This window comes from Talpa occidentalis, unplaced genomic scaffold, assembly GCF_014898055.3.
Source record: "Talpa occidentalis isolate TD23 unplaced genomic scaffold, MPIMG_talOcc4v2.1 talOcc4.7, whole genome shotgun sequence".
Classification (NCBI taxonomy): Eukaryota; Metazoa; Chordata; class Mammalia; order Eulipotyphla; family Talpidae; genus Talpa; species Talpa occidentalis.
In genome coordinates, this window is record NW_023605083.1 from 84,167,181 (window position 1) to 84,186,392 (window position 19,212).

At 43.0% G+C, this 19,212-nt stretch overlaps 1 protein-coding gene across 2 annotated transcripts in view; it reads right to left on the minus strand.

Annotated features, from left to right (window-relative positions):
- Positions 1 to 19,212, minus strand: part of SSH2 (slingshot protein phosphatase 2) — a 263,078-nt gene continuing 243,866 nt past the window's right edge. For both annotated transcript variants that reach the window (XM_037493772.2, XM_037493771.2), the window contains 2 exons: positions 9,705 to 10,539; positions 1 to 6,982 (listed from right to left, as the gene is read on the minus strand). In XM_037493772.2, coding sequence (XP_037349669.1) covers positions 4,892 to 6,982; positions 9,705 to 10,539 — 2,926 coding nt within the window. In that variant the 3' untranslated portion in view covers positions 1 to 4,891. The remainder of the gene's footprint in view (positions 6,983 to 9,704; positions 10,540 to 19,212) is intronic.

Consider the following 19,212-nt stretch of genomic DNA (forward strand, 5'->3'; position numbering starts at 1 on the left):
TTCAAAATAAAAATTTATTCAGTCTGTAACAAGAACATTGAATCTGCACATTTGCGCACAAGTTCACATTTAAAAACAGCTGAGCACATCAGTAATAAAAAAAAACCTATGATACAAGTGGAACATCCCAACCACCGGGAAGATTAAGGAAGGAGATGAGACCACTCTTTATATTCTGTTTCAAATGCCTCAAAAAGGTCCCAGAGATTTCAGGGAGCACCTGCTTTAATAAAATATGAGCGTAAAAGTTAGGGGTGGCCTGGGGCAAAGGTAACAGTCAGTGGGAAAGTCTTTTGGACTTGCCTTCCACATTTAGAACAAGTCCTACAAAGTAAAGTAGAAAGAAAAAAAAAAAAAAGGCACCTTAAGCTATGCCAAGCAAACCAAAATCCAATGAAACAAACCAAAATCCAAACAATTCTCTGCGGGCTTATTGATTTGGAAACATTTCAGAGCTGGTTCCCCAGGTTTCACATGAGTAATCAGCTTGAGTTGAACCCTGGACATCAGCTCTGCATGTGCACACAGGATGCTGCCATTAGTGTCACTGTGAGGGCACAGATGGCAGCACGAGTCATATGCCCCTTGGGGGAATCTTCAGGCTGATGAGGGATGATTCCAGTTTAGAAATCCTGTCCTAGATCTCTGGGGTACTGAGAAAATGAGGCTGGTTCACCTTCCAGTGACCTTCCACCTTCAGGCTAGAAAAATACAGAAGCACCTCACAATCGCTCTCCATGGCATCAAGGGACCACGCGCCCTGGGGGAAGGGTTAGGAGTGTGCAGCTTCCTGCTGTGGTGGCAGGCTTTTTCCTAGTGTGGGCATTCAATGAGTTGAGGCAGCAAATACATTTATGCCTAAGACATGCCTGATTTTTTAGTTTGAAAGGGAAAACAAAGCCCAAGATGCTTTTAAGTTAGATTGGTGCTAAAAGGGCTAACATTTCATCTCAACTACCATCAAAAAGCAAAACAAAATTTAACAAAAATGACACTAGTCATTCACCATAAGCCATCATTATAAGACACACCATCACTGAGGAAATGACGACTATTTCCATACAGAGTGCTGGCTGGGAGCGCAGGGCACAGGTGGAGGTCAGCTCCAGGTTTTACCCATTTACCTGTGAGGACTGACCATCTGGCCTTGCTCTGTGTAGGGACTCACAGGACGCCAGGGCCAGGTGATGGAGCAGGAAGAGATCGAGTGGCTGTCAAGATGATGCACGTTTTAATACTCACAATGTAAACAAAGTATCCACAAAGAGTTGTCCAAAAAAGCCAAAGAATGGCTTTATTTAAAAAATTTTAAATGCCCTTAAAAGTGACCCTTTTTGCATAATGCTTGCTTTCTTGAAAAGAAGAAAAAGAAACAACTCTCACAAAAACATTTTTACCAAGCATGCGTAGATCACTTCAGAACTGAAATCCTCACAGGGAACAGGGGAAGATTCCTGTCAGCTGCTCCGTCTCAGAAGCCTCAGGTCTACCCAATGGTGTCTGCCTGGGCCCTTCAGCAGGAGGGGACCTCAGTGCCTGGGCTGTCTATGCTCAGGCTCATCCTTGGTAGTTCCCAAAGTGAGGAAGAGGAAATACCAATTGGGGTAAAGGTACAGAAGCAGGAAAATACTAAAGAGCCTGAAGAAGAGGCTGGAATACTAGGAGTGATGCTAAACATTCAGAACCTGAGAGGCAACTGAAGTGACGAGAGATGACTGTTACTTTACTACAGTACTACAAGTCGACTATAGTATACACCACCCCTAAATGTTTCTAAAATCAAGAAGAGGTTGGGTTTTGTCTCCTTCCTGCTGAACAGGTAACCATCCAGATTACAGCTCAGAACCTGTGTGCTCCTGGGCCTTTTACCCACACACCAAAATGTTACTCTTTTACACACACACTCTTTCTCCTCCAGAGTAACCGAGAATTAAACCATGATGGTGGTTTTCAAAAGAATGACAGCAGCACTGAGCAAGAGATCCAGGCTTTTCTTAATTATCTCCGTCAATCTACCACATCGCTGTTCCCAGACTGGGTTTTCCGCAAACAGAAAAGAGAAATAAGCCACTGAGATTATCAAAAATTTGAAGAGAAGAAGAAAAGTCTGAAAAGTCCTCTGTTGCTTACTGTGCACTTCTCCTGAACCATGCTCGGCTCTGTAAATAATACAAGTATACCCAGTTGTGGGAGTTTGGGAAGGCTGGCAAAACCCCATCACATCGCTGAATCACAGATACTCCATAGAGGATAATTAGGCAGGTAAATTAAATGATAAAAAAAAATGTAATTAAAAAAAGGAAAGGCAGAGCAAGACTATTTCCTCACTTTAAAAAAAGAAGCTTGCTTTTCTTCACAGCATTAGAGGGTTTCCTCTCCATCCTTTTATTTAATGCTTTAAAGATGAACATTAAACACAGTGGCAAGGAAGAGAGAACAGTGAAATACTGCCGATGCTCCTTACACTTAACGGGAGGGATGCCACCATCTCAAGGGGTTGCTATGAGTGGATACCACTTTCTTAACCTCCACGCAACTCTTCCTCTCTCCACCTGTCTTGATTTCCTGCCCCTTCCCCATCACATTGCCTCCTGTTGTCTTGCTTCAACAACACAGGGCAGCTGACATGGATGAGCGCTGGAAATTCATAACCCTGTCTAGCAAGGCTCCTCACACGGGTACGTACCACCTAACAAAACACTGTACAATACATTCAGTAACCAGGAATCACAAAGCTGTGTGGATGTTACATCTCTGAACATTTATGGAAACTATTTAGGAACAGCACAGATACAAATACTTATCCTAGACCAAAAGACACTTCTAGCAGGTTTCTGTCTAACGTGCCTCCTGGCAGTGATGTCAGATGCAACCTTGGCTTCCACATGTGCCTATGAGTGGCCTCAGTCCGTATTTTCCCTCTTCTTTGGGTTACCCTACCGCCTGCCCCCACCAAACTCTGGTCTCTGACATCACCTTGACAGTCTATGCATTTGTCAGTGCTGGGATGAACCAAAAACCTAAATCTTCAGTCCGTACTTGGTCAGTCCCTCAGCAATGTGGACATCAACTAATGCAAGCAGGAAGCAAATTTGCAAACCTCTTCAGATTTGATGAGCTGAAGAGGGTGTTTTATTCCAGACTAAATACGTTTTCTGTAAGGAGCTAAAACAGGCTTATTTATGGCAGGGGTCCTGTCTTAAGGATCTCCACAATAGCAGCAAAGCAACAGTATCCTAAGTGGAGTCATCGAGGGTACCTGTCCTTGGCTGAGGCCTCCCCGCAGCCTCCATTAGGCGTTCTCTCCCTGGCCGTGGTTCAGCTACTGGCAAACAACTTTCTGGAATTTATTCTCAAAGAGAAATCAGTCTTTAGTCAAAATGATCTAATGGGAGCTTTTAGGAATTTCTCTGAGGAGGAAGTTATTTGCACAGAATTTGGCAGGAGCTAAGGATCAGAAGTCTCCATTTAAACAATTAAAACCACCCATCAATACACTTTGCAGATTCCTACCAACACCCACCAGGGTTATTTCTGCGGTATCTGTGTGTTTTCCAGTTGCAGCTTTACACTTCTGAAAGAAGATATATCAAAAGACCCTACAACATCAAAACATTGTAAGAAAGTGACATTATGTACATAAATACTGTGTATAAACTGGAAAAATGATACATCTTTCAGGAAAAGAAAGGAAAATAAACTATGTCAAGTGTTAACAGTGATAATATTGAAAAGAAGACTTTGCATTCAATGGAGGTTATACATATGTAAAGTAACAATTCAAATATCTATGACGTTAAACCAAACAGGCAGCACTAGGGAAAAATGGCACAGAGGGCGGAAAATAAAATGGAAAAAAAAACATGCCCATTAAACTCAGAAGGCCCAAAGAATTATTCAAGTAATGGGAGAGTAAGACCCTACATATGTATCCATTTTACAAGAACACATTGACTTTCAATTGCTGTTTTTCAATTGTGCCTGTTGCATTTTAGGTGGGAGGACCACAGAGCACATTTCCAGTCAGGAAGAGCTGGGACCATCACCGAGGTGGCGTCCACAGACCAGGAAGATAACAGACAGTGGCCTCTATCTATGCATTCACTTCCTCCTATTATGCTTTCATCCTTTCCAGAGGACCTCTCAAATTTCATTTGGGGTTCATTTTCAACTCAATAAAAAATTATCTGCTTGGGGAAAAACTATTTTTTGCTTGGGAGGTTTATAAAGCCCACCCATAAGCATGTCTTTCTGTAATGATACACTCTGGAATGCTGTAAGAAATGAATTCTAGAAGAACCTCTTTTAAAGCAAAGCAGAACCTGCCCACTTCTGGAATTCCAGCGGGCTGGGACTGGGGGCAGAAGGCTGAGTGTGCTCTGAGGTGCTGCTGCCCTCTGGACCATCCAATGCATCAGGTCTGGAAACCCAACCATCATCACACTGTCCCGAGAGGGCATTGCCAATTTCTAGCTTCATGGCCACCCTGCGCACGTGCTTCCTTCCTCAGCCCTTCCTTTTCTCAGAGGGCAAAATGAGGAAGCAGGTGGCAGTTGACTGAAAAACAGCAATTTGCCTTTGATAAAAGGTGTTCCTTGAAAATGAGTGATTTTTTGAGGTTTGAATTTTTAAAAAATAACAAATGAGAAAATGGTCTTGCTATCCGAATCTCTCTCTCTCTCTCTCTCTCTCTCTCTCTCTCTCTCTCTCTCTCTCACACACACACACACACACACACACACACACGAAAAAACCCAAACCCTGCATGCGCCAAGAACAGTAAAATGACCAAAATATTATAAAATTAACCAATAAAGTGCATGTTCCTTACATATTACACCTGCCCCTTTTACAAACATTTCTTTTAGAAAGTCACATGTGTAGGCTCAGATCACATGGTATTATAGAAGGGGTTGGTTGTCCGTTTTTTGTCATTTGCCTTTTTCAGTCTCCGAAGCGGGTGAGTTCTGCCATGCTGTTGACGGGGCGCCACCGCCAGCTCTGGAGCTGGGCCTGCACAATGCAGTACCTGGGTCTGTAGCAAAGGAAGGCCTCCCTCAGAACTAGTCAATTCAGGTCCTGCCCTGGGGAGCAAACACTGTTGACTGTAACCAAATTCTTTGGCATACTGTACAAGGGGTCTCTTCACTGGCTTGCTCTGCACGATACACTCTGTTGTTTTGAGTTGCTCTACAAAATACTTGGTAGGCTCTGGGTTCTGGGGGACATTTGGGTTTTCTGGGGGCCCCTGAACCTCCATGGAGTGCATGCCTGAGTCCGTTCTGATGAAAGGCTGAAGCAGTTTGAGATGAGGGGACTCAGAGGAGACAGGCTCCCTCTCTGGTAAATAGTCTTTACAGAGGTCCAAGTAACCTAACTTGGCAAGGGAAGCGGAACGCCTCATTTGGGATGGTTTGGTGGGCACTGCCTGGCAAATCACTCGTGACTCAATTTCTTTAGCACGCTCCTTCACCACACCTGGGCTGTGGCTGAGTCCCTTTATATTGTCACTACTAGAGCTATGTGGGAGTCGACAGGTTACGGAGGATGGGTCTGACTTTACTTCTAAGTCCCCAGAGTTGTCACCAAGTTTGCTGATCAAACCTAGGTCTTCACTAGTTAACTCAGAGCCCTTGAATGGCATTTCTTTGCCACTGGAGAGGGTGCCCTCCTGACTTTCTTCCCAGCTACCCCGCTCTGCAGAGGGCTCATTTTCTGTGGTGCTGCTTTGCTCTGTGCAGCCTTCCAGGTGAACAACAGTCTGGGGATTCAGGTAATCCAAGTTGGCAGATGGCACATGGGATGTGTGACTGACAAAAGGTGCCACTGCCTCCCGGGCCACAGAAGGTCTGTTGCTGCAGTCTCCAGGAAAGCCCGCGGCGGAGGTCAGGTTGGTGGGCCTGCTGTGCTCAGGAGAGGATGAATGAAGCAGAGGAAGGACTTGGGGGTACAGAGAAACCTGCTCAGGGCCCAGAGTCCTGTTCAGATTCTCATCCAGTGCGCAGAGGACAGTGATGGTCTTCTCCACTTTTACTTTCCTCAGTGCTTGCTCCTCAGTCTTTTCACTGGTGGCGATTTCACCCCCTGGTCCAGTGTGATCGGGCGATATAACTGTGTGGGTAAACTCAATAATTTCTATCTTCTTGGGAAGGGAAAGAGGGAAAGCCTGTGTCTCAGATTCCTGGCATGAAACCACAGTCTTCTGCTCCTTCAGGACTACATCCTGCTTTGTTCTAATATCTAACCTTGGGCACTCCTGAGGAGCTGGCAAGTGGTGAAGTTCCTGCAGCTGGGGTGCTGGAACAATGGTAATTTGCTCAGAATGGGGTAGTGGACTAGTCTCCACCCCACAACATTTCTCTTTGCCCTTGTTCATCTCTGTTTCCTTGGGGTCAAATGACTGTTCTAGAGTGACTTCATCATTCTTCCCTTTTGGTGCTAGGTCTGCCACAGAAGAATCATTCTTGGAATTCTTGCGAGTAGACAACAAGGTACAAGCAGAGGCAGCACCATGGTGCTCTTGTTCCTGCCGCAAGCGCTCCTCAAACTCCAAGGTGGCTCGCCTTACAGACCCAGGGCACCACTTGGCACTTGGGGGTATCCCTGGGCCCCAGGGCTCTTGTTCTCCCTCAGCTGGCTCCTCTTCTTCCAAGTCTGCGGTAGATGAGTATATGGTTAGGCAGCTTTCTGGGTCCCACTTCCCTGAATCATTGGCTGGTTCAGGCTGGACTGTGTAGGAACCCTCATTCTGCTCCAGATTTCCAGATTTGTTCTCCAGGGTCTGGGGCCTCTCAAGGGGCACCTCATGCATGGCATTCTTCTTTGGTGTGTGGCATGGATTGGACAGGATATCTCCTTTCAGTTGAATCTGTCCAACTCCTTGACTGATGGATTCAATCTCAGTGACAATTTCTTTGACTGAAATTGCATTTTCTGAGTGAGACTGCATGAAGATGTCAGGGCTGACCAGTTCTGAGATTGCCTAAGAAAATAGTGAGATGGTTATGGCAAATTGTAGTCCAATGAAATATGCCAGATTTTTTGCTTATTAATCTTGTGATCTAAGAGAACCTATCTGGCTATGAGGATACAAATCACAGAGTGCCTTGGACCACTCTGTGCCTGGGACTGTACTCTGACCATCTGTTTTGTTATACAAGAAAAAATGGATTTATCAAAGGCAGCTCTATACAAAATTACTTACAGATTGTCTACTATATTTCTGCTCTGTTTACTTAAACAGGATTCCTCCAATCTAATATCTTGCTCTCAAAATGAGTAGTAGGGGCCTCCCTGGTGGAGGGGTTAAATCTCAGCACTACCACCTCTAGGGCCTGAGTTCAATCCCTAACCAGGCAGCTAACCCACATATGGCACAGCAAACCTCTCCTGCCTCGCCTGCTCCTCCCCTTAGCAGCGTATTTCAGTCTATCTGCCTGTTCTGTTCCCCACTCTGTCTGGTGAATCCTCTCACCCCCTGCACTGGCCTATGCCTCAGTTTTTCTATGAAAAAAAAAAAAAAAAAAAAAAAAAAAAAAAGTAGCAAATAGCCTCAGAAGCTCCTATAATCCTTGTTTTCCCACAAGACCATGAGCCTTCAGGATTTAGACCATATGGGGAGAAATGAAACCTTTCTCCTCTGTCCTGTCAACTTCAGCTTGAACCTAACTTAGTTTGTGGGAAAGAGTTTCTCAAGGCCTCAGTGTTCACCTAGTTATGCTGATTGTTAGGGCAAGGTAGAGAAGGCTATCATCTGATGTCTGATTTAGAGATTCACTGCTTTCTTCTTTCTGCTGTCTCATCAGTTTTTTTTTTTTTTTATAAAACACTTTATTTATTTTTTAAAGATTTATTTATACAAGCACTGGGTACAGTCAGAAGCGCGGGAGGGTGAGAGAATTCACCAGAGCCAGAGTGGGGAGCAGAGCAGGGAAAGGACCGAAGAACACTGCTGAGGGCAGCAGCAGGCGGCAGGAGAGGTCTGTGCACCATGTGGGACCCTCCTCTGGTGGCCGGGGAGCAGCCGGGGATAGAACCGGCGCTGCAGAGGCTGCAGGCAGCTCTGCAACCCAGCGCTCAATCGCTGCGCCACCGGGGAGGCCCTGTCTCATCAGTTTTTATCCACATTCTCTCACTGCTTCTCTGAGCAGCAGTATCCCAGTACATTGAAGGCACCTGATTTAACCAAATAATTCCTAAGTTTCATGTGGCTTCTTCTAGGAAAAGCTTACTTGGTTTATGCAGCCAAGTGCCTGGGCAAACTTACAAACTGTGACACTCTCACATTTCACTGTTCTACCAGTTATGGATTTCCAGATGCAAAATCAAAATCTGGAAATGGCCCTTAAATCAGTGATATTATGGTCATTAATTTACTTAGACTGTTAACATTTTTTATTAGCCTTCAAAATACAGTATTTCCCTAGGAATTATTCTGGTCTTCCTTCTTCAAAAGAGACTCAGAGTTAGCACAAACTAACAAGGTCAGTTTTGCTTTTTGGGAAAAATCTGATGGGACATCAGGCAGAGGAGGCAAATTTGCCAAGACTTGGAGAGAATCAACAGTGGACTGGAGTTTACACCAGCTGTGGAGGGAGTGCTCATATGACCAAGGACTTTGCAGAAAAGCTATTTCTGCCAGAGCTGCTATAGTCATTTGTTCACAGAAGAGCTCGGCATTCTGATTTCCCAGCAGACATGAACCACAGGCAATGACTGCCCTGATGTAGTTAAGGAGAGAGAGAATAGATGATTGCTCATGGTAAAGATAAACAGATAGACATCAGGAGACATCAAGAATCTAGTTAGGTCTGCTGACTTCACTAAATGAAGTTTGGTATGTTAAAGTAAATCTGTCATCATTTACTTCCCAAATATTGTTTAGTTTTAAAGATGCATCCCAATTTCGGAAGTGTCAAAATGAGAATAACTATGAGTGTCAGAACTGATGATACACAGTAATTCTTTCCTTGTTGAGATGGTTCATTAGAGCTCATGTACCACTGAGAAGAATCTTAGGATTCTGTCTGCTCTCAAATCACTTTCCTAAACCATCCCCTCAATTCTTGAATACCATGGGGTCTGAGCTGAGGAACAGTCTAGAAACATTATTAACAGTAAGAACTTGGTATGGGAATCAGCTGCTACTCCAACAACATTTCTAGTCTTTGATTTTCTAAGAGAAAGAATTTTCCAAATTCATTTTACTCAGGTGGTGCTTGAGTCCCTGGTGAGATTCGATCTAAACTGCAGAAGTTCCAGGGAGGGAAGCTCTCCTTGTTTAGCAGGGACATTTGTTTTGGCTAATCCCCCTTTTCCTCATCCCTCTCAGAAGCGCTTCCAATGACACTGAAAAAAACCTGGCAAGATAAATTCTTCGAAAGGCTCCGGATTTATTTATTTATTTATTTATTTATTTATTTTTTCTGAGTTAGTATTTTTAAAATTTTTTTTTACATTATAAATTTTATTTTATTTTATTTTTATTTTTTTATTTAAATTTTATTTTTATATTCCCCATACAATTACAACCCCCTAAAAGGCTACTGATTTAAACCCTAAGTTTTCAGGGAAGGACTCAGACTGTTTCTCCCAAACTGCCTTCCTAAATCTTTAGCAATATCAAAAATACAGTAAACATAGCAAATTCCCAAATATTTTGTCTTCAAAGAGAATTTCATTAGGTAGAGAACTGTAGTTTTTACCTTTGACTGTTCTTCATCTATTGAAGATTCTTCAGATGCATGGGGAGTATTACTCAAAGAGCTGCTTCTCTGGTCATCAGCTGTTACTTCAGAAGGGGCTACTTCTACCACGGAGAGTCTACAGCTCTCACTTCTTCCTCCACCTAGTTCCTCCATCCTTGAGTGGGAAAAAGTTCGGGCCCGGGTTTCTTGGGAAAGTTCTACAAACTTCTCTAGGGCACTAAAAAAATCAATACGATCTGTACTGAAATCTGAGACTTCAGTCTGGCAACTGGGTTGGGGACTTGGTGACTCAGGATCAGGAGACATGGGGAGGTCTTTTAGGCGAGTTGTCAATTCTTCCATAGGCAGTAAATGGACGCTCATGTCTGCTTTCAGAGCATCTGTCTCCAAATCTTCCACTGTTAAGTCTGGGAACTTGTTTGCCATTTCTGGGTCATGTCCAGGTTGGATTAAGGCTTTGGAGGCATGGCAGTTATCAAGAGGGAATTTTGATTCATTAAGACAACATCCTGATGAGCACCCATTGATGTCATTTAGGTTCAATTCATCTTCGATCTGTCCAGCACGAAATTCCCTCGAAGTAAACTCCAAGCAGATCATTCTTTCTTTGGTATGCAGGCCTTTCTGATGTTCATCTTGTGGGACAACATGTTCCACAAAGACAGGAGGTATGGGTGGGTGACTCTCTATGGTCTTCACCTCAGTAATCTGGTCTGCTGAGGTGGTGATCTCCTTCTTGTTGAGTTCTAGTCCTGGTTTGCAGATGGGTTCGTGGTGATCCGAGAGGTCACTATCTGAATGAGATCTCCAGAGTTTGTTATGCCGCTGTTTGCTGTGGAGGAAATATACAGGAAACATCTTATTCTGGTTTGTGAAAATAATCAATACCCTCCCAGGAATCCCAGGTAAATTTAACTCTTAACCTGAAAAATTCTTTGTTTATGCTCTATGGAAGTAAGTAATAGACATGTGAAAAGATGCTTAATTAACAGCAAAAGAAAAAAAGCAAAACAACAAAAAGATGTGACTTTTACCTATAAAAATGCTAATACCCAACAGACCTAATAAATATTTGAAAAGATGCCCAATTTAACTAATAGCAACAACAACAACAACAGCAAAAACGAAACAACCAATGAGGATGAAATGTGATTTTTTTTTAACCTATCAGACTGACAGGAGCTATAATGGTGTTGACGATGGTATGGCCAAGCAAGCCCTCTTATACATTGTTGGTAGAAATGTGAACTACAGAATTTTTAAGAGTTAATGTGGCAATAGCTTTTAAAATTTAATCCTTTTAGTTGGAAATTCTTCCTTTAAAAATTTTCTTGGATAATACTATTTAACTGTGCAAAAAATACATATAAAGGGCCTCCCCAGTGGCGCAGGGGTTGAGCGCTGGGTTGCAAAGCTGCCCGCGGCTTCTGCGGTGCCGGTTCGATCCCCGGCTGCTCCCCGGCCACCAGAGGAGGGTCCCACATGGCACGCGGACCTCTCCTGCCGCCCGCTGCTCCCCTCAGCAGTGTACTCGGTCCTTCTGCCTGCTCTGCTCCCCGCTCTGGCTCTGGTGAATTCTCTCACCCTCCCGTGCTTCTGACTGTACCCAGTGCATGTATAAACAACAACAACAACAACAAAAAAACAAAAAAAAATACATATAAAAATGTATTTTATTACACTGTGGTACTAAAAATTAGATACCAAAAAAGGAGAAATATATTGAAATTAACTCTATACCTCTATATGTGGAGGCTGTTAAAAAAATTGGGTATTTCAGTGGAATGACATCCAAGATATACTATTAAAGGAAAACACATTTGGAGCTGTCAGTTCCCAGGTTAAATAGGAAAATATCTGGAGGAAATCACATCAAACTGTAACTGTGTTTGTTTCAAGGAATGCAGAAATGTTTTCAGGGAAGGCTTACCTTCCTATGCAGTTTTTGAGTTTTAACATAATAATAAGAAAAATAATCTAAAACAAAGTAACATTCAAATAATACAAAGAGAAATACTCTACTGGAGCTCATTATTGAAATGAAGAACTAACGTAGAAGTATTCACTGATGTGGAAGTGTGAGAAGGGCTGCTGAATTAGAAAGCAAAGATGAGGCAAGTAAATATGGGAAAAAAAGGTAAGGTAAAGGATAAACATAAAGCACAAGCCCCTTGTAGAAGGCTCATTAGATAAAAATCATCAAGGTAAGACGCATCTGGAAAAGAGGTAGGGCAAAGGAAGACCACACATATACACATTCATCCTTGGTTTCTTTTAGGAGAGAAGGTCTAATGTGGGGGTGAGATTTCATTTCAAACCAATCACAAACTAACAAAGAAGCAACTCCCCAAAGCCCCAGTCAAAAAAGAGAAAGGTGGACAGTGGTTGATCAGGATCACTTGCCTGAGAACAGCTCACTTAATGTGCTGTTTGGAGGTGCAGTTTCCACGACTCACAAGCTGATGAAGAGTTACCTAACTGTGGAATGGAATGGGAAGCTGCCCAAAACAGCAAGCCCTGGCGCAGGCTCAGCGCCACGCCTGCTCTGGCTGCCTGTGAATCTCTGCCGAGTCATGTGCCTGCACTAATGTGAACCCCTGTTTGTTCTCAACTCTGCACCTGCTCTCAGCTCCCCCCTGTCTGTCTGCTGCTTGGGTGGGGCTTTCTGACTCAGGCCTGAGGAGAAGGGTGCTTTTCCTGGCAGGGAGCGGGTCAATCTGTTTATGAAGACAAGCTGTAATCAATCAGCTGAGTGTAAGGTGGGATTTTCACCCCTTCCAAGCTGCACCAATTCTAGTCACCCCTAGGAGGAGACAACATATCACACATCCCAAACAAGTGAGCAGCTGTCGGGAGGGGCAAGCTCACTGGTTAGATAGGTGGGGCCTAAATTGTACATTATGGCTTATGTGTTTTCAAGTTTTCCCTTATGTCCAGAATACCTATATTTCCTTGTCGTAAACATGCCATTGAGCTCCAATTTCTATACCTCACTTATTATGAGGATGTTTATTTTTTATTTTTATTTTTTAAAGATTTATTTATTTATGCACAAAGATTTATTTATTTTGACTCTTCCTACAGTCCCTTCCTGATCCCCTCTTTCCTGCCTCCTATCCCCCCAAGGGATAACCACTGTCCTGAATTTTGCATGTATCATTCCCTTTCTTTTCTTTACAGTGTCATCTCATGTTTTGTTTTCAACAATAAATTGTTTAGTATTGCACATTTTAAATTTTATAGAAATGACATCATTATGTATTCTTCTACAACTGCTTTTTTTGCATAACATTAAGATTCAAAGATGTATGTAGCCGTAATTCATAGAGGATAAAGAACATGTCATAATTTATATATCCATTTTGTTGACAAACAGTTTCAGCTATTACAAGCAACAATGCCTTGGAAATTCTTTTTTTCTTTTTTAAAGATTTATTTATTCATGCATATAAGAACTGGGACACAGGCCAGAGGTGCGGGAGGGTGAGAGGATTCACCAGAGACAGAGTGGGGAACAGAACAGGCAGACAGACGAAATACACTGCTGAGGGGAGCAGCGGGCGAGACAGGAGAGGTCTGCTGCGCCATGTGGGATTCTTGCCGGCCGGCCAGGGATTGAACTCACGCTGCAGAGGCTGAGGACAGTGCCACCAGTGGAGGCCTGCCTTGGAAATTCTTGGGCCGGGGGTTACTTTGGTTTCTTAAAGATGTTATATACAGGAATGGAAAAGGTGGGCCAAATGGAGTCTGTGCATCATCAGTTTAACTCGGTAATTCTAAACTGTTTTACTATGAAGCTTTTCCCAAGCCAGTTTATTCAAATGCCCTATGACTAGCAGGAACAGATATAAGACATCAAATCACATCTATTATTTTAGACTAGTAATGTTCAAATTTAGCATATCTCCTCCCCCAGCCCACCACACCATTCACATAGGTAGCAAGTAAACATGTTGCTAAAAAGCGCTTCAGAGTTGGCTTGCATAATGTGTCCGGGAGTCTTCCCTTGCTTTGGTGGCCTCTGACTTGAATTTGACTTCACATAAAAACACAGATACACATGAGATGATCAGGCCATTCTGGTAAGAATTTGTCCTTTCACTTAGTAAATGAACAAGAAGGAAATCTAAATGACACGATGCATGCAATATCCCAGTCTTTTACCTCCACTTTCTTATTGTTATATGTTTGGTAAAGCACCAACTACAGGGACCTCCCTGGTGGCACAGGGGTTAAGGTATTAGCACTATCAAGTTATCAACAGCCACTGTGGCATGAATTTGATCCCTGACCAGGGAGCTGACCCATATGGCGCAGCAGACCTCTCTTGTCTCACCTGCTGCTCCCCTCAGCAGTGTATTTCAGTAGGTCTGCCTGCTCTGCTCCCCACTCTATCTCTGGTGAATCCTCTCTCCCCCGCACCTCTGGCCTACACTCTAGTTCTTGTATGCATAAATAAAAATAAATCTTGGGCCTCCTTTGTGGCGCGGTGGGTTGAGCGCAGCGCTGTGAAGCTGTCCACAGCCTCTGCAGCACAGGTTCAATTCCCAGCCGGCCAGGGAGATACCCACATGGTGCAGCAGACCTCTCCTCTCTCACCTGCTGCTTCCCTCAGCAGTGTATTTCACTCAGTCTGCCTGTTCTGTTTCCCTGCTCTGTCTCTGGTGAATCCTCTTACCTTCCCGCACATCTGGCCTGTACCCCAGCTGTTGTATAAATAAATCTTAAAAAAAAAAATAAATCGTTAACTAAAAAAAAAAGCACCAACAATATTGGAAAAGTTATATAGCGGATACTACTACTAAGAATGAAGTATCAGTTATAGTAAAATCAGATTATTTATGATCACTGAGGGTATTAGGCCACCTATAGAAAAGAGGGGGAAGAGAAAAAGCATCAACTGAGCATTTCCTGTGTGCTGTGTATGGTCCTAAATGTTTTAGTATTATTTCACTGAGAAACTATTAAGAAAACCCTTTAAATCTCAATTTTGATTCGTGTCACCTAACCACGAGTCCATGTCCTCTCACTCAGTCTTCCTCCTGCTAGCTAACCATTGTGTCCAGGCTAACTAGACTTTGTCTCCAACAGCAAAGCCAGGGTAAAAGACAAGCCTGGTCTTGGTGACAGGGGCATTCAAAGAATCAAAACTGACATCTATGAGGACATGTGGCATGAACTCTCCTTGGCCACCACCCAGTTTTTTTCCTTGCTCCCTATACACTGAAACCTAATATCACAGACACATGGTCCAGCTTGCAAATGCTTGACATCTGAACTTGTCTAATGGAACATAAATCTGCAGGATACCTGCATGAGCAGAGTGCAGAATAACAAACAGGGCTGCTGGCAGTTTAATAGACTGTTTCAACAAACATACACCTCTCCTCCTGCCTTGCTCCCATCCTCCAGCTATAAAAGCAGAAAAAAAAGTGGTATCAACAAGATCAGTGGCTTTATGATACCCTCTTTTTTAGGTCTAAAGGATGACATTAAATACGAGCCTTCCCCAGGCTCTTAAATATGACAGAAGATGTAAAAAGTCCCTTGTATTTCAGAGGGGCTGCCACACCCTCACATTCTGATTAAGAGTGTAAACAATTCATAAATCACTAAAAGATCCTATGTCATTTTGGTAAACTTTTCTTCTACTAAGGTCAAAGTACCAAAGTAATACTCTATATAAGAGGGCTGTCTCCTTAAGTTAAATAAAGCTAGAGAATGCTAGGATTAGCGCTCTCTGAGAAAACCACCACATGCTTCCTGGGCAGGTTCCAACAGACATACCCCTGGACAGGAAATGGAATTTCTCTGCAAACAGAATGAATGGGATTTTTTAAAAAGGACTTTTCTTTCCTGTTTAGTTAAGCTGTAAGACTTGACAGAGCTTTTGATAGCTACAGGAATCTGGGGCTTTGCTCTTCTAAGCAGGCAAATCCTACGGCAGCACTCTAGGTAAGAATGTGCTGGGCCCAATCAGAAGAGCTAAAAAGAAACGTCTCCAAAGAGGAAATGCAAATGGCAATAGGCATATGAAAAAATGTTCAACATCATTTGTAATCAGGGAAATGCAAATCAAAACTACAATGAGATACCACCTTACACCAGCGAGAATGGCACATATTAAAAAAACTAGCAACAACAAATGTTGGTCAGGATGTGGAGAGAAAGGAACTCTCCTGCACTGCTGGTGGGAGTGCAAACTGGTCCAACCACGATGGAAAGCTGTGTAGAGATTCCTCAACCTACTAAAGATAGAGCTTCCATATGATCCAGCAATTCCACTCCTAGGTATTTACCCAAAGGACACAGAAACATTAATTCCAAAGGGCACCTGCACCCCTATGTTTACAGCAGCACTATTTACAATAGCTAAGCTTTGGAAATAACCCAAATGCCCAAAAATAGATGACTGGATCAAGAAGATGTGGTACATATACACCATGGAATTTTACTCAGCAATCAAAAAAGATAAATTCATGCAATTTGCAGCAACATGGAAGGGATCATGCTCAGCGAAATAAGCCAGAAAGAAAAAGAAAAATACTGGATGGTCTCACTCATAGCAGGAATCTAGAAAACCTAAATAAGGGACCAGGAAAAAGAATAACTATAAGAAAGAAAAAATCAAAATCAACAAACAACTATAAACCAGAGACACACTATGGGGGCGGGGCAGGGAAAGGAGGGATGGGGCCAAAATAAGGGGGGTGCAATTGTATTGTATGGGGAATATTAAAAAAAAAAGTCACACATAACTGAGAAAAAAAAAAAAAAAAGAATGTACCAGGTCCAATTCACCTGGTAGTTAGCTTGGCAGGTAGCCTATAAGTACTGTTTCTTGACCACACATCATAGAGCACAGACCCTAATGGTTGCACATGCAGCAGGCACTCCCACTTTTTTTACTTACTGGCAGAGGCTTGATATGGTTTGCATGTTCATTGTACCATGAGTTCAGGAATGTGGCACTTCCCTGCCACTAGAGGGTTAGTGTGAATTTTAGTCCAGGAAATTCTATTCTCCAGATCAATGGTTTTTAGTTTCAGGCATATGACCCAGTGTTAGTCAATGAGTTCTGGGGTGGGACTCTATTGGAGAGTGGCTGGGAAAGGTCTTTTTGTTTGAAATACCGATTCATTTGGCTAGAGGCTGAGGGAATCCACTTGTAGATGGCTAGAAATGTGACAGATATTTGGCAATCATAAGAATCAAAGATGAAGATGAAACAGAAAGATGAAGAACACCAAAGACCCTGATACATCACTGGGTCATTACAGAGTCTACTGCTGTGCTTCTAGTTACAAGAGATGATAAAGGGTCAGCTTTTAAAATGACCTGCAGCTGGATGTTGAGCCAGATATGTTCTATTTGTCCTTGCAGAGCCACTTCAGCTTTCCTGTCCTGCTCTCTACCCTGGAAGCTGATCTATGGACCACATCAGTAGGCCCCTTGTCTTCCGACTTCCACAGGGTTTGGCTAATGGGGAGCAGCAGACTAAAGGGAAGAGAGTGAGAGGCAGGCCATTTATTCCACTAGTTTGCTAATCGCTGTCAATTCAGGTTGGTTCTGGCCTTTGACTGAAGGTTACTGCTCATCTTGGAAGATGACTTTCTCTCAGGGAGTTTCCTTCCATGTTCTAGTAATTACTCCTTCCCTCTTTGGACCTAGGAGCTATTACTACTATTTGAACAGCTCTGCTGATATAAATCCCTTTACTCCGCTTTTATTCTACTTTGCAAGTAGTCCCTTTGTAAAACCCTCCTTGAGTAATCCTAATCTGGGTATGCAGGTTCTTGTTGAGATCCTGATTGGCCCTATTACTTATAGTGGAAAGCAGCCTAAGTAAAGCTAGATTCTAGTTCTTAAAACCCAGAAAACATCACAATACAGGAAATTCCAGAACCACTTCCCATTCCAGTTTCTAATGGAGTTAGTGTGTCTCTGGGTGGTGGGAGGCAGCAGTTGGAATTGGGAGGCGGAGATAATGGCACGTGCATATGTGGGTTTCTGGGTAGCAGTAAAGGAAGGAGATGAAAATCACAACTAAATAACCCTTAACAGTACATCATGTATATTTACACACATTTTTTTAATATACAATGACCATGAGGTAGGTCTCTTGATTTTCATTTTATAGATGGAGTGAGGTGAGGATCAGAACTGTGAAGTAACACCTCAAAGTTGCAGCAAGGGGGTAAACTAGGAATAGAAACAAGATCTACTAACTCAGATTCTGTGGTTTTTCTCACCAGGGCTTGTCCCTTCCTCTACAAATTAAAACTAGGAAAGCAGGATGGATTCAAAAAGGAAAGGGATGTAGAAGGGTGATCTATGGATTTATGCTGCCCTTCTTATCCTCATCTAAGATTTTTCTGAAATTCCTTTAACATCTAAGAAAAACCACATATGCTAAAAAACCCAACCCAACAGCTTGCAGTAGCCCGGGATTCCAGAATAAATAATGAAATTGGCAGGACACATAGTATCCTTCCTCTCAATGGGTCACGTGAGGACATTGCCTAACATCCGTCGTGCGTGTCTGGGAATATGCAATATTTATGTTTTCTCCAACCCTCAGATACTTACTTCTTATGCCAAAAAGAACTGCTGTGTCCTACCTTCTTCTAATCTAAAAATGTCATCAAAATCTGGTCGCAAAGACCTTCTAAATTTTTTTTTTAAGTGGAGGAGCCCTGAGTATCCTCTCAGTTGCCTAAGAAAAGCTGAGATGAAATTATGCCAAGTACTGAGTAAACGGGAGGGGTTTTTTAGTGGAAACCATAATGCTATGCTGTGGCCACATTTTCACAATACTTCAGGGGTGGGAGCTTAATCCCTTTGTGTGGATAGGCTGGGAGACTATTTCCCATTTTGTTCAGGGGAAACACAGCCCAGATTTAAAAGTCAAAAGCAAGTCATGAGACTCACTGGAGTCAAACTCTGGCATCAGTTCCAGCTGCTTCTAGGAGCTGTGCCTTCACTCTGACAAAATCACCTAGAACATGCCTACATGAAAAAAGAAAGCAAAATCCAGCATTCCACAGAACTTCAGCATGTGGCATCTCAGGAAACTTTTCCCTGAGCACATGAAGGTGACATTATTGCCCATGGGGTAATAATTAACATAGTGAAATTATCATTTTATAACCAATTACCACATTATTGGTGAAACAGCTGGTTCTTACTAATACAAAAAGATGTTCAAGGGCCTCCCCTGGTGGTGTAGCGGTTGAGTGCTGGGTTGAGAAGCTGCCTGCAGCCTCTGCAGCGCCGGTTCGATCCCTGGCCACAGGTGAGAGTCCTACATGGCACGCAGACCTCTCCTGCCGTGCCCGCTGCTCCCCTCAGCAGTATATTTCGTCAGTCTGCCTGTTCTGCTCCCCACTCTGGCTCTGGTGAATCCTCTCACCCTCCCGTGCTTCTGACTGTACCCAGGGCTTATATAAATAAGTAAATCTTTAAAAAAAAAAAAAAAAAGATGTTCAAGACCTGGTACTGGGTA